Here is a 16,267-nt window from a genome sequence, read left to right as displayed (position 1 = left end):
GATAATTGAATGTAGTCGAATTAAGTCAGGTGATGCTGAAGGAATTAGATTAGGACATTAGACTCTTAAAGTAGTAAAGGAGTTTTGCTATTTGGGTAGCAAAATAACTGATGATGGTTGAAGTAGAGAGGAAATAAAATGTAGGCTGACAATGACAAGGAAAGCGTTTCTGAAGAAGAGAAATTTGTTAACATTGAGTATAGATTTAAGTGTCAGGAAGTCGTTTCTGAAAGTATTTGTATGGAGTGTAGCCGTGTATGGAAGTGAAACATGGATGATAAACAGTTTGGACAAGAAGAGAATAGAAGTTTTCGAAATGTGGTGCTACAGAAGAATGCTGAAGATTAGATGGGTAGATCACATAACTAATGAGAAGGTATTGAATAGAATTGGGGAGAAGAGGAGTTTGTGGCACAACTTGACAAGAAGAAGGGACCGGTTGGTAGGACATGTTCTGAGGCATCAAGGGATCACAAATTTTGGATTGGAGGGCAGTGTGGAGGGTAAAAATCGTAGAGGGAGACCAAGAGATGAATACACTAAGCAGATTCAGAAGGATGTAGGTTGCAGTAAGTACTGGGAGATGAAGAAGCTTGCACAGGATTGAGTAGCATGGAGAGCTGCATCAAACCAGTCTCAGGACTGAAGACCACAACAACAACAGCATTAAGACTGCTGATGACCCACATGTGTAATGCAGGCACCCAGTTGCCTGGCTATTGCTAAAATCTAGTGTGACACTATACTGAAGGAGAAGCATTATCTGACTTATCAGTTGGCCCATTGTTTTCCTCTCTACACATGTAGCTGTATTCACAGATGATGGCAGCTGAGTTTAGGTTGTTCGGCACACCTGTGTCATGCATCCTTCAACAGCCAATGAGCATTCGGTAGTGTTTTGAGATTCTGCTGTGAATGTTGTAGCTAATGCGAGCAATAAAGGTAGTCTTAATGAGCAGTTTTTTGGTGTATTTCTATTCCAATTGTTGCTTGTTGTCATTGCTTATGGTGGTGGTAAGTGACACATTGTGCATAAGGAAGCCAGAGACATAATTTGCTGGATATATGCTTTCTTCATGTGCTAAGCATGTGCATGCATGTACTGCAGCTGTTGCTTTGAATCTGCAACTATGCAATTCCTGTCCGTGCCTTGACATGTGCAAACTGCCATAATTTGTGGATCGAACTTGAGTACCTAAGAAGTGTGGAGTGTGGTGCCCTTGTGGGATTATCGTGCACTTAACACCAGAAATGAAGCAGACCCCTCCCTACCCAGTACCATTGTTGTGGGACTATAATTACACCTTACATGGAGCCACTATATTTAATGTCCTGGAATGTGCCAGAGCTTACACTCAAATTCTTGTTACAGAGGAGGACATGTCCAAAATGGCTAACATCTCTGCATTTGGGTTGTTTAAAAGCATGCATATGACCTTTTGACGTATGAAATGCTGGCATTGGTTTATTGATTTGGTTTTGCAAAGCCTACAATTTTTTTCTGCATACCTGGATGATATTCTCATCGTTTCTGCCACTGAAGAGAATTATTGACAAAACCTAATCAAAGTGTGCAAGCGTTTAGAGCAGTACAGTATGGTTAAACATGTGTTTGGGCAATCTGAGACCTACGTCTACACAGATACTCCGGACACCACCGTAAGGTGCGTTTTGTAGGGTACCCTGTACCACTACTTGTCATTTCCCCTCCTGTTCCACTCACAAATAGAGGGAGGGAAAAATGACTGTCTGCACGCCTCCATATGAATCCTAATTTTTCATATCTTATCTTTCTGGTCCTTACGCGCGATGTATGTGGGCAGCTGTAGAATTGTTCAGCAGTCAGTTTCAGATGCTGGTTCTCTAAATTTTCTCAATAGTGTTTCTCGAAAATAACGTTGCCTTCCCTCCAGGGACTCCCATTTGAGTTCCCAAAGCATCTCCGTAACAATTATGTGTTGTTTGGACCCACTGGTAGCAAATCTAGCTGCCCATCTCTGAATTGCTCCAGTGTCTTCCTTCAATCTGACCTGCTAAGGATCCCAAACACTCAAGCAGTACTCAAGTGAACTGCTCTTTTCTAAAATTCTCCCAATAAACCAAAGTTGACCATTTGCCTTCCCTACCACAGTTTCCTGGGTCACTAAATCTCTTCTGGAGGCTCCCTACCATTATCAAAAAGGGTCAAAGCCATCCTGCTGATGAGAAAACTGAACATTGTTAAAGAGTTACAATGGTTTTTGGGGATGTTGAATTTTTATCAGTTGAACTGCAACAACCATTAACTGCAATGCTGTTTGGCCCGAATGTTAGAAACAATACCCCAGTTCAGTTTACCGATGTGATGAGTTCTGTATCTGGAGCCGCAAAACAGAGTATGGCAAATGCTGCACTTCTTGCGCATCCCACGCTGGTTGCATCCTTAATGTTGGTAATGGTTGCAAGGCAGACAGCTATTAGTGCAAAAGCACAGATGACTCTTGGCAACCGTTTGCATACTATTCACACAAGCTGTCACTTTCACAGCAGAAGTGGAGTGTCTACGACCATGAACTTCTTGCCGTGTCTGAAGTAGTTAAGTTCTTTTGACTACAGAAGCAACAATCATAAACCGTTGACATAGGCCTTCAAGCAGAACAGCAACAACAGCTCACTTCATCAATAAACCACATGGAATTCATAGCCCAATTCAGCACAGAGATCAAGCATATTTTGGGTATTGACAGTTTAGTTGCTGATTGCCTCTTGCACATCATCACGCATCTGTGTTACAGTTTCAACTTGTATTGTGATCACTGTATTGTGATGTCTCTCATGGAAGATCTGGCCCCGTTTTTGTCAGCCACATTTCGTAGGCAAGCTTTCGACAGCTATACAACTTATGCAACCTGGTGTCCGGCCAACTTTTCACCTAATGTCGAAGTGTTTTGTGTGACCCGGAATGGAAAAACCCTGCCATGACTGGACTTGTATTTGTCTACAATGCCAATGTAACAACATGTGTTACTATGTGCATGCACCTGTCAGTGATTTCCCAGATACAGCCTTACATTTCGTGCATGTGCACATTGACGCCGTAGGACCATTGGCTCCCCTGAACAACCAACGGTGCTTGTTGGCAAGAAGCAGTGCCAGTGTACAGTATTTGCACAGAGACGTTAGCTCTCACTTTTGTGTTACCAAGGTTAGCTAGATTTGCTTGGTTGTCCTCTGCCCACTACAAGTGACTGTGGATACAATCTGAGTCATACTTGTTCACTCAGTTCGCAAAGTTCCATGGATATGTGCACCATAAGGCCACTGTTATCATCCAGTGAGCAGTGGCATGAACAAACGATGGTACCGTTTCCTCAAAGCTGCACTTACGTGTCACACCACCTTCTGGGCAACCACTCCACCAGTAGATCTCCTTGGTCTATGGAACACTTAACAACCTAGACATGGATTACTTTGCAACAGAACTGGTTTATGGTGAAACATTGTGTGTCCCAGAAGAATTTATTGATGCCAGTTTTCTGGAATTATCATCTCATGATCATCCAGACTTTGTGATTGTGACACCACATAGCTCACATCTGTCCTCTCAAAGCCTCCTTCTAGTTATGTGCACCATGACTTGGAAGATTGTTGGCATATCACAGCCTTCTTATATTTGCCCCCACCTTGTTTTAAGAAGAGGTATGTGGACACTAGACATTGCGGTGAATGGCAAAAGCACAACCATCTCTCTCGATTGTGTTGAGCCCACCTACATCTTCCAGGAGGCGTTTCCAGTTGAAGCACCATGAAGACAAGCTCATCTTCTGGTACCACCACCATAATCACAAACACAGAGGCAACAACTGCCTGACACACAACTGCAGCTTGTGTGCATGACTTGTTCTGGATGTCATGTGCATTTTCCTACAAGTTTTCTTGATGACATTCTGCTTCCGCCACGGGGGGCTCCTCTAGCATCAGACCACTGTCATCTGCTGTGTGTGGGAGACGTAGTTGGTGTTGCTGTCAAATTTGTAATTACATTCTGACCAGCAATGCTGTATACAGCAGCAGTAGTAACAGCGTTTATTCTTTGACTTCTGTACAACTTACTCTTGTCTATGAGTTTTGTACATACTTATGCAGTTTTTCCTGTCTCAGTTATGCTGATATTGGAAGGACTGTCCTGCAATTATGTATAACATTTACCATGCCTATTGATTGAGTGCACTATCCAAGAAAATATAGCTCTAATGTTCTTGATTCCAGAGAGTGCTAATTCGGGCTCTACTGCTCAACTTGATAGTATGTTATGACAAAGATCAGACAGCCATAATTGAAGCAATGTGTGACAGTTTATTGACTGCTTTTCTGCAAATAGCCCCACCCTCAACTTTAAAAAGGCGCAACATACCATTTTCATTTCTGCACATCTATGGGTTCTACACCACTGATAAGTGTAACACATGCTAAGGAAATAATAAATATGGTTGAAACTTCAAAATTCTTAGATGTCCATATTGATGAGAATTTAAAATGGGAAAAGCATTATTATGGAACTCCTAAAACAACTTATTTCAGTCACATTTCACTTAGAATCATGCAAATCTTGGGGAGAGATGAATCAGTAAGTTGAAATATTGTGCATATTTTCATTCAATAATTTCATATGGAATAATGTTTTGGGGAAACTCATCTTTAAGAAAGAAATTCTTCATTGCTGAAAAACTGCTGTAAGAATAATATGTGGTGCTCGCCCACAATCATCTTGTAGATATTTGTTTAAGAAGTGGGGCATTCTAACTTTTACTCAACATTGTATTTATTTCCTCATGAAGTCATTTGTAAATAATCCACTGCATTTTGAAAGGAGCAACGATGTACATAATTACAATACCACAAGGAATAATGAGACCTTTTGCTCCACATTAAGGTTACATTTAGCACAGAAAGGAGTGCACAATGCTGCAACTAAAATTTTTAATAACATACCCAGTGAAATAAAATGCCTTTCAGACAGCAAAAGTAAACTTTGAAAACAAACTGAAAATGTGTCTTCTTCACAACTCCTCCTATTTTATGGAAGAATTTCAGTTATTGGAATGTGTAAAAGGTGGTGGAAAGGTATTACTAACTCAAATCCGCATATTGTTTTCTGCTTAATTTTCAGCATGTAGACATATTTACAAATTAATGATCAGTGGAACATGCAACTAACTCAATCACTAATGTCATCTGTACTATTTCTCATGTACTGTTTTGTTTTCAGCCCTGAACTATTTGTACCAATTTTATAACATATTTAAAAAAAATAATTATTGAAATTATCTACTATATGTGAACTGTCTTTTACAATGCTCCTGTTCTCTTTACAAGAAATGATGTACTCTCTTATGGCTTCTTTCTTTCTCGCATTTTAACGATATTCCACTATGATTTTATTTTAATGTATGACCTGTCAATTTCAGACAAAATGTGCTTACTCGTGAATCTTTTTACAACTTTTCTTAACATGTTAGCTAAAGTACTGTTCATGAAATGAAAGTATTTCTGGATCATTACTTGATATGACTATTTTGTACAGGCCTTTTTTGTTGTGGAGAAACTCTGACACATGTAGTGATCTGAGGTTTCTTTAATGACTTCCCATGATCAGGCTACCTAAGGGAGAACTTCTTTCAAAAATGGTTACAAACTCATTAAGAAGTGTGTTCAATTTCGAGCTAGCATTAGGCTCATTGTAAACTCCACCCCAATCATCATCATCTAAACTTTCCTTAAAATCTTCAGTATTTTCGTCTTTAATCAGCCTCACTGTTTTCTCAGAGCACTTCTGAGTTGTACGTAGAGCTAAGTTACATAATCTACATCTACATCCATACTCCACAAGCCACCTGATGGTGTGTGGCGGAGGGTACCTTGAGTACCTCTATCGGTTCTCCTTTCTATTCCAGTCTCGTAGTGTTCACGGAAATAAGGATTGTCGGTATGCTTCTGTGTGGGCTCTAATCTCTCTGATTTTATCCTCATGGTCTCTTCGCGAGATATACGTAGGAGGGAGCAATATACTGCTTGACTCTTCGGTGAAGGTATGTTCTCGAAACTTTAACAAAAGACCGTACCGAGCTACTGAGCGTCTCTCCTGCAGAGTCTTCCACTGGAGTTTACCTATCATCTCCATAACGCTTTTGCGATTACTAAATGATCCTGTAACGAAACGTGCTGCTCTCTGTTGGATCTTCTCTATCTGCTCTATCAACCCTATCTGGTACGGATCCCACACTGCTGAGCAGTATTCAAGCAGTGGGCGAACAAGCGTACTGTAACCTACTTCCTTTGTTTTCGGATTGCATTTCATTAGGATTCTTCCAATGAATCTCAGTCTAGCATCTGCTTTACCGACGATTAACTTTATATGATCATTCCATTTTAAATCACTCCTAATGCGTACTCCCAGATAATTTATGGAATTAACTGCTTCCAGTTGCTGACCTGCTATTTTGTAGCTAAATGATAAGGGATCTATCTTTCTATGTATTTGCAGCACATTACACTTGTCTACATTGAGATTCAATTGCCATTCCCTGCACCATGCGTCAATTCACTGCAGATCCTCCTGCATTTCAGTACAATTTTCCATTGTAACAACCTCTCGATGTACTGTGACTAACTGTGCGTTTTGATCAGATATTTTGGAGTTGCAGCATATATAACTTTATTTGCCAAAACAGAGCATGAACAGTTATGTGTATTGTGAATTGTGGTTTATTTGTCTCATAACGTACATAACGTAAATCAATAGTAAAAACACTATGTCTAATATTAGTATACAAGTGTAAACATCACGTTTAGCGAGTGATTACAAATGCAACAATAATAACATAAAAATAAAATTGGCATAATAATGATATTCAAACTACAATAACAATCTTACTACTAGTGTAATAGCACGGAGTTGCAAGTTAGTATTGTTCTGTTACAAGAAAAAAGATGCAGGACTGTTAGAGCTGGTGATCAATTTGAGGGATAACTATGCATTATATTACATTGTATACCACGGCTATATAATTCTTTTTATTAATGAGTTTATAGGGACAGACTGAATTGTAGAATAGCTTGAGGTTAGCCTGTAAGTGAGTTGCTGAGAGTTAGGTAAAACCGACAAAGGTATCATGACAAAAAGCTATTTTTGTTAAACTAACAGAGAAACATTCCCAGGTGGAAATAAAAGATATTGATGAAACTTGGCAGACATGTAAAGGGGTCAAAATACAATACAATACATGTTTTTTTCACCATTTCTTGTGCATCTTGTTGAATTTTTTTTATATTGTTTTGTCTGTCATGAGTATTATACAAAGAAATTTCTTCACTTAATGTGCATTGTGTATAAAAGTTATGTTTCAAGTATTTCTTTACAGATTATCATTATTGTAATGATTTTGCAACGTAATAATGAGTTACTTATTAGTTTCAACTAACAAAATTCACATATGTTAAATGGTAAAAATAGTAGAACATAAAAACAGTTTAAAACTTAACACCAAAGTAAGTAACACACATAATTAGAATAATAATGAACTTCTAGATATTTTAATTAGGTATGTTGAAAATACTATGACAGCACATTGCGTATGGCTTACTTTCCACAGATGGTACTTCATAAACTAGCTTTATTACATATGTATGGATATTGTATGAAACCTTTGTTAATTTATGTTATAACAAATGTTTTTATTTTTAAAATTAATTAGTGGTGCTGGGGTGTTTTAAAAAATTTCAAATTATTACAAAAGTTGATTGTACAGTTTTCAAGAGTGTTAATTACATTTCAACTTCTGTATGAAACTCATTTTTTATGTGTAATTGTCTGTAAGATATTCCCTCTAAACTTAACAATATTAGAGAAGGAAAGTTGCTAATCATCGTATATCGGAGATGCTGAGCTGCGATAGGCACAACAAAAAGATTCACACAATTATAGCTTTCGGCCATTAAGGCCTTTGTCAGCAATAGACACACACACACACACACACACACACACACACACACACACACACACACACACACACACATACAAACGCAACTTGCACACTCATCTGCAATCTCAGACAACTGAAATCACACTGCGAGCAGCAAGACCAGTGCGTGATGGGAATGGTAATTGGGTGGGGGTAAGTAGGAGGCTGGGGCGGCGAGGGGGAGGGACAGTATGGTGGGGGTGGCATTTAGTGAAGTGCTGCAGTTTAGACGGAGGGCAGGAGAGAAGGTGGGGGAGGGGGGGGGGTTAAGTAGCGGAAAGTAGAGAAATTAAAAGACTGGGTGTGGCGGTGTAATGATGGGCCATCTAGAGGAATCCTTCCTAAAAACCCAGAATCCTAAACTCCTCAGCTGTTTCGGATTCACTGGTGAAATCTTTGCTGTCTGGATTGAAGGTGAGGACACCCTATTCACATTCCTCCAGAACCTCAACAACTTCTCCCCCATTTGCTTCACCTGGTCCTAATCAACCCAACAAGCCACCTTCCTAGGTGTTGACCTCCACCTCAGAGATGGCTACATCAGTACCTCCATCCATATCGAACCTACTAACCACCAGCAATACCTCCACTTCGACAGCTGCCACCCACTCCATACCAAGAAGTCCCTTCTGTACAGCCTAGCCACCTGCGGTCGTCGCATCTTCAGTGACGAGCAGCCCCTCTCAGAATTTACTGAGGGTCTCACTGAAGCCTTCACTGACATAATTATGCTCTCAACCTTGTACAAAAACAGATCTCATGTGCCTTATCTTTCCAGTTTTGGACCACCTCCCAAAATCCCACAGTCCAGCCACAGAGGAGCATTCCCCTCGTAACTCAGTACTATCCGGGACTGGAGCAACTGAATTACATTCTCTACCAGGGCTTCGATTACCTCTCGTCGTGCCCTGAAATGAGGAATGTCCTGCCCACTATCCTTCCCACCCCTCCTACAGTGCTACTCTGCCGTCCACTGAACCTACACAATATACTCGTCCATCCTTACACAACCCCTGGTCCCAATCCCTTACCTTGTGGGTCATACTCCTGTAATAGACCTAGATGCAAGACCTGTCCCATACATCTTCCTACTACCACCTACTCCAGTCCGGTCACTAACATCACCTATCCCATCAAAGGCAGGGCTACATGTGAAACCAGTCATGTGATTTACAAACTAAGCTGCAACCACTGTAGTGCATTCTATGCAGGCACGACAACCAACACGCTGTATGTCCACATGAATGGCCACCGACAAACTGTGAACAAAAAACAAGTGGACCACCCTGTTGCTGAACATCCTGCCAAACATGATATCCTTCATCTCAATGACTGCTTCACCGTCTGTGCCAATGGATTCTTCCCACCACCACCAGCTTTTCTGAATAGTGCAGGTGGGAACTTTCCCTGCAATTCATCCTACGTTCCCGTAACCCTCCTGACCTCAACCTTCGTTAGTTACTGTCCTCACCCATCCAGCTCCCTCCCTGCTCCCATTCCAGCACTACACAGTCGTCATTTCACCGCCACACCCAGTCTTTTAATTTCTTTTTATTTCTCTCCTTTCCGCTATGCCCCCCCCCTCCCCCTCCCCACCTTCTCTCCTGCCCTCTGTCTAAACTTCAGCACTTCACTGTTCACCAATCCCACCATACTGTCCCTCCCCCTCCACGTCCCAGCCTCCTCCTTAACCCCCCACCCCCCGCCCCCACCCCCAGTCGCCACTCCCATCAGGCACTGGTGCTACTGCTCGCAGTGTGGTTTCAGTTGTTTGAGACTGCAGACGTGTGTGCAAGTTGCATTTGAGTGAGTGTGTGTGTGCGTGTGTGTCTATTGCTGTTAAAGGCCTTAATGGCCGAAAGCTATAATTGTGTGAATCTTTTTGTTGTGCCTACCGCGACTCAGCCTCTCCGCTATATGGTGAGTAGCAACTTTCCTTCTCTAATATTGTTACATTCCATCCTGGATTTTCCATTGTTTGATTTTTCCCTCTAAAATTAATATGCCAAGCTACCTTTCAGGGTGTGTTATATCCCTTAAAAGTGAAATTGGGCTAAAATGAAAAAAAAAAATAAGTATTGCATTATTTTGAACTCTTTGCGTACGTGCCAAGTTTCATCAAGGTTGTTTGTTTACACATGGGCATGTTCCCTGTTAGCTTGTGATGATGGGCAGATCTCCAGTGTAGCCCGAGGCCTAGGTTAGCTTGGATTATGTCACCTAGCTTGTGAGTTGGTGAAGCCAATGAATGTGTCTTATAGAAACAGGTAATTAGCGTGAAATGTGTAACAATAAAATGGAATATATCAATGCTAGCAACATATTTGGTGAACATTTACACTTTTCAAATGTGTAGGAATAAAAGAAAAGAATATGTAATTACATAAAACCCTGGCTCTAATTATAGCTATGTTAAATGTTGCTTCCTCTTTAGCATGAAGTGTGTTGTTATTGTCTTTATATTAAGTAACTCAGTTGTCTCCATGTTTTATGTTGTCTTTAATAAGCAGTTTCATCTTTTCACATTCACTTATTTATTTTGTTACAGTTGTTTAAATCAGTACTTACCTGTTTTATATTTTATTTAATAATAGTTTCATCTTCCAGCACTTCTCTCTTTTATTATTACAGCTTGTTTTTAAACTGGACCACCCGCATGGAACTAGTGAAGTTTTCATTAGCTGGCAACGAGGAAATGGTGTTTACCTGGCCACTACTGGCGCTGATCAGACAGTCGAAATATACAACAGACATGGGAAGAGAATAGAAAAAATAAGATTACAAGGGTAAAAACCAGCTTACTTCCATAAAGTGGCTACTCTCTGTAAATTGTTATTAAATAGGAATTTTGACTAGTGATTCTTTTTGCATACCCCACTCTTTTTCATCCCAGTGGCCTTCGTGAATTTCAGATCTAGATAAATTGTTTCTGCAAAAAAAGTTATCCCTTGAAATAAATATGTAGATCTGATGTGTCAGTAAGTGGTTTGGTGATATTAAATTATGTCATTCCTAAACAAATTTATTTAAAATCTGAGAGGAGAAGTGTTTATTATCATTAGCAACAGCTTGTTTGGAGGTAATGTACTCTAGGATGTTCACCTCCCTCTCCCTGATACTAATGAATGTTAAAGGACAGAGTGGATTTTAAATAGTTTACTGAACAGTGCTTCTGTATTATTCTAAGTTGTTCTTATTCTTACACTATCTATTTCTTAAAATGTGAGCTGCATATAAAAACAAGTTGTCCTGATATATTTGTGAGTAAAGAAGTGGCTTAATATTAACAAAAATTTGTTAGGGAAGCTAGCGTGGGCTATAAGTGGAAGAAAGAAATTTATGTATGAAATACAATGTAGGCTTGTACAGTTTTGTTTCAGGGTCTCTGAATATAGATGTTTGCTGGAGAAACCATTTTTCTTACTTTTGTCTAGGCAAACTACACTCAGAACTAATGGAAATGTACCCCAGTTTATTTGACAGATTGATACATTAAGGAGTCAACAGTCTTGCCGCAGTGGTAACACCAGTTCCCCTCAGAGCACCAAAATTAAGCACTGTTGGATGGGTGGCCATCCGGTCTGTCCAGTGCTGTTGGCAAGTGGGGCACACTCAGCCCTTGTGAGGCAAACTGAGGAGCTACTTGATTGCGAAGTAGCGGCTCTGGTCACAAAAACTGACAAGGGCCTTAAGTGAGCATCTGTAAATCATAGTGGAAACCAAATCAGTAGATTGACCAGTCGCGGTGCACTTCCATTGTGCCAACACTGGGGTACAGTTGAAACTGGCTCAGACCTGTCGTTGGTTGGCTTACATGCAGGATTCTGGTAGGCTTGGCCTCATCAAATTGTATTCCTGCTGACAAAATGCCGTCTGCTGAGTTCCATGAAGGCAGTAGACAGTATGTTGTGACAGTTACTTGGTTTTCATAGTGATGTCAGGTTGTGGTACCACTCATCCCATCTCAGCAGTGACCACCGGGGGGGGGGGGGGGGGGGTGAGATGAAGAAGCAGGTGGTGTGTGGTCCAGCATAGTTGCTGCTGGGGAGAGTGGCAGATCAGTGCCCATGCGCATTGCAGCAGAATGCCTTGATCAAACTTGCATGAGCTGCCATGAGACTGGACTATCTGACGGGGGCAGAGAAGCAGGTGATTGCTGACCAGTATAGTGCAGACAAAACTGATTTTGCTGTCATCACAGAAGGTCATGGGCAGAGACCACAATGTACATTGTACCCCTGATGGGCAGATATTGTTCTGCAGATACAGGTTTAATGGCATCTGAGCTCATGGGCTTACACTCGGGTGTCCACTTGGAAGGAAGGGGCCTCGGCAACAAAATGTGCAGGCAGCAGGTGTGGCATATCCAAGAGGGTGCTAGGGCAGGCATGAAGCCTTTTTGCTAGGCTGTGGCTTTGAATCGGGGTGCCCCTGTAGTTTGCCAGAAAGCTAAAGAGGGAATTAGGTACAGTGTTGGTCACCATTTTCTTATGAAGCTGTGTCTTGAAAGTGCAAAGTGTTCTGCACAACTGTTGGAAACCAGCAGGTGAAGTGGAGCAGTATGAAGATGTTGAATCATTTGTTAGCACAAACTGTTCAATGTTATGGAAGGTGAATGCCATCCTGTTGTCTGAAACCTAAGTGCACGGTACGCCTATATGTTTTCCAAGTCCACTATAGTACTGTCAGAATGGACCTGGGACGTGCAGAGCATGCCTACAAGGGCAAAGTCTTATTCAAAGTCCGTTGTAGTACTGCCAGAAGGGACCTGGGACTTGCAGAACACAAAAGAGAAATGAGAAAAGGGATCAATCACAATGAAATTAAGAAGAGCCTAAAAATGGGCCAGCAAAATCTAGGTGGATGTGCTCCCATGGATTCATAGCTTAGGGGCCAGATGGCAGAACAAGGACGTGCAACTTAGTAGATCTGATAGGCGGAACATTGGTGGACAAGGCGACAATGTCAGATTCAGTACTGGGCCAGAACAAATATTGTTGAAGCGAATTTTTAATCTGGGGCGTGCCCCAGTGGGTAGTGTGCCCTGGGAGCAGTGCTTGTGGATGAAGAGAGGGTATATTCAAGATGCATTAGTGGTCCTCATCTGAGAGCCATAACCCCAAATACTTTCATTTGGGTGAAATTGGTTTTACCGTGGTCAATAGGGGTAAAAATTCTTCTGGGAGGTGTGTCTGGCCACCCGGATTAATAAAGTGAGTGATGTGGCATAACTTTGGGTCCTTGTAGAGGGGCTGTCACAGTGTCCTGTGATGTTAAGGGGAAAGTTGAAATGGTTGTATGTAGATCTGAATCAAGTTTGAAACACAACAGTTTGTGGTGGTCAAATGCTGGATGACATCCCATGGGAATTGGGACAGTACGCCCGTGTTAGTGTGTAACATCACTGCCTGATAATGAACCGAACAGTGATGATAAAACAAGTATGGTGGCCTGTACTGGGTGGTCCAGTCCCGTAAGCGATGCCTCGGGCCAAAGGTGGTGAGCAAAAATTATTGGTCTGTGACAAGGTGAATTTTCTGTCTATAAAGGAATAATTTAAATTTCTGGACTGTTTAAATGATAGCAAGGGCTTCCTGTTCTATTTGAGAGTAGAGATGCTGGGAGGTGGATACAGTTTTAGAAGTATATGCTGTAAGACACTCTGTGCCACCTGGGTATATGTGCCAGAGGTTTGTGCTTGTACCATGAGGAGACAAATTGGTTGTTACTACCAGTGATGGACTAGAGTTACATGTTGCCAAGCATGGTGTCTGCTTAAGGCAGTCTTTCAAAGTCTGGAAATCTTGTTGAAAGTGAGGTGACCATTCAAAATGTGTGCCTTGGCATAATGAATTGTTCAGGAGGTAAAAGATTTTAGCTAGGTTTGCAATGAAGTGGCCTTATGAGTTGATCGTACGCAGAAACACTTGTTAAGACTTTCACATTCACGAGTGGCAGCATGTCGTCAATGGCCATGACATTTTCTTCCATTGGTTGAAGTCCATTGGTCAAGCATTTGAATGCCATATGTGTCGAGGATGATTGCATGAAAGAACACTTGCACGGTTTGCATTTGATTCCTTGTGTTGCCAGCCTCTGGAACAGGACTTGATCTGTGTGTGTGTGTGTGTGTGTGTGTGTGTGTGTGTGCATGAATGTTGTGTGTGTATCTCTCTTTACTGATTAAGGCTGTGGCCCAGAGCTAAATGAGAGTGTCCTTTAATCGTGCCTGTCTGTAACTTCATGTGTCTACTTTCAGGTAAGTAGCAATCTATCTTTTCCTACATTGTTGATATTGTTAATTTCCATCAATAAAAAATACCACGCCTCTGCTCTGTGTCTCTTCATAGTCCTGCTAGGAGTGACTGTGAGATTTTTGGACAAATGATGGTACAAGGGAATTTTGAAAAGTTCCCAGAATCACCACCACATGTCAGCATTAGTACAATGAGATTCCTGCATAATAACAGGTCATTTTTTTTGGTGTCAGTGCTCTGGGCAGTGTCTGTGGTATAGACATATTTCTGTCATTGGTCCCATGTAGTAATTTGAGAAAATGGAAGAAATCAAGATTTGAGCAGTGATTAAGTATTTCGTAAAGAAAGCTATGAAAGCAAAGGAAATTCATGTCAGTTTTCAGAATACATTCTGCTTCCTTTTATTGAACTGTTGCTAAGTGGACAAGCAAGTTTAAATTTGACCAGGGCAAGTTAGATGATGATCCATATAGTGATTGGCTAAGATGTGCCACCAACCCAGCAAAAGTGGAGGATTGTCAGAGACGTCCTCTGAATGGGGATACCACATTTTAATAGTATAATTGGATAAGGGAAAATTATCTGCAACATGGGTGCTGTGACTCTTAATGGAGAATCAGAATGTAAATGTCCAAACAATGTTTGACCCACTTTTAGACCAACTAAGAATTTTTTTGTGGCAGCTTGTGACCACAAATGAAACTTGAGCCCACTACCATATCCCAGACACAAAACAGCAGCCAAAGCAGTGATACCGTGTTGATTCACCACCACCAAAGAAAGTGTATGAAATATGATCTGACGGAAAGTTTTTGGTGTCAATTTTCTGGGATTCTACCAGTAGATTATCTTCCCATTGGTCAAAAAATTATGGGACAATGCTATACTAATCTCCTGGGCCAATTACAGCAAAAGATACAAGAAAAAAGCCAGGTTTGGCATGGAAGAAATTCATCTCTCAATAAAACAAAGCATGCCCAAACACAAGTGTCTTTTCCATGGCAAAAATGCATGAACTAATATATGAATAATTGCCTGACTTGGCTACATCAGACTCCCATCTCATCTCCACCTCAAAATTTTCCTCAGTAGATGGAGATTCTCTTAAAATGGAGAACTAATAGCTGAAGTTGATGTGCCTTTTGCGGGTCTGGATGAATCTAATTTTCAAGATAGGATCAAGGCACTAGAACATCACTAAGCAAAGTGCCTTAGTGAACAGGCAGAATACATTGAAAAACAGAAAAGTTTGACGGAAGTAAGTTGTTACTTTCTGTTCCTTTTCGACAACTTTTCAAACTACCCTCATACTGGAAACACTTCCGTGTGTCTACAAGGGAGATACTTCCTGGAGCCCATCCTTCTTGTACTTATCGTGAATAGAATTTGTGTCAGTGCCATGTCTGCAGTCCTTAGTATTTAAGATGATTTCAGGTGGTTGAAACATCTGTTAAATTTTATTTTGTTACATGATAAGGTATTATTTTTTGTTTACCTTCCTATCTTATTGTTGTAGAATTGAGAGGTTTTTCGTTTCAACGACTTATCATTATCCCAATTAAATCGTACGATGAATTCAAGTGTGTAGCTTTTAGAGAGCAAGCTTTCATCAATGCAAGGCAACTATGATCCCTTTCATCAATGTAAAAAAAAAAAAAAAAAACTTTTCGCGGACAGGTCATGAAGGTCCAATGGTACCGACCGGCTGCCGTATCATCCTCAGCCCACAGGCGTTACTTGATACGGATATGGAGGGCTTGCTCTCCCGGCCCTATGTCAGTTTACAAGACCAGAGCCACTACTCAGTCAAGTAGCTCCTCAGTTTGCCTCACAAGGGCTGAGTGCACCCCGCTTGCCAACAGTTCTTGGCAGACTGGATGGTCACCCATCCAAGTGCTAGCTCAGCCCGCCAGTGCTTAACTTTGGTGATCTAACAGGAACCGTTGTTACCACTGTGGCAAGGTCATTGACGCTTTTATCAATCATGCAACATTAATGCATGTTTGATGT

At 41.1% G+C, this 16,267-nt stretch overlaps 1 protein-coding gene across 3 annotated transcripts in view; it reads left to right on the top strand.

Moving 5' to 3' along the window:
- The window catches only part of LOC126253477 (WD repeat-containing protein 19), a 328,532-nt gene that overhangs the window by 11,956 nt on the left and 300,309 nt on the right, over window positions 1-16,267 (top strand). For all 3 annotated transcript variants that reach the window (XM_049954835.1, XM_049954834.1, XM_049954836.1), the window contains exon 2: window positions 10,632-10,786. In XM_049954835.1, coding sequence (XP_049810792.1) covers window positions 10,632-10,786 — 155 coding nt within the window. The remainder of the gene's footprint in view (window positions 1-10,631; window positions 10,787-16,267) is intronic.

This window comes from Schistocerca nitens, chromosome 4 (assembly GCF_023898315.1).
Source record: "Schistocerca nitens isolate TAMUIC-IGC-003100 chromosome 4, iqSchNite1.1, whole genome shotgun sequence".
Taxonomy (NCBI): Eukaryota; Metazoa; Arthropoda; class Insecta; order Orthoptera; family Acrididae; genus Schistocerca; species Schistocerca nitens.
Note: the sequence above shows the minus strand (reverse complement) of the source record. Positions and strands in the feature narration are given on the sequence as shown.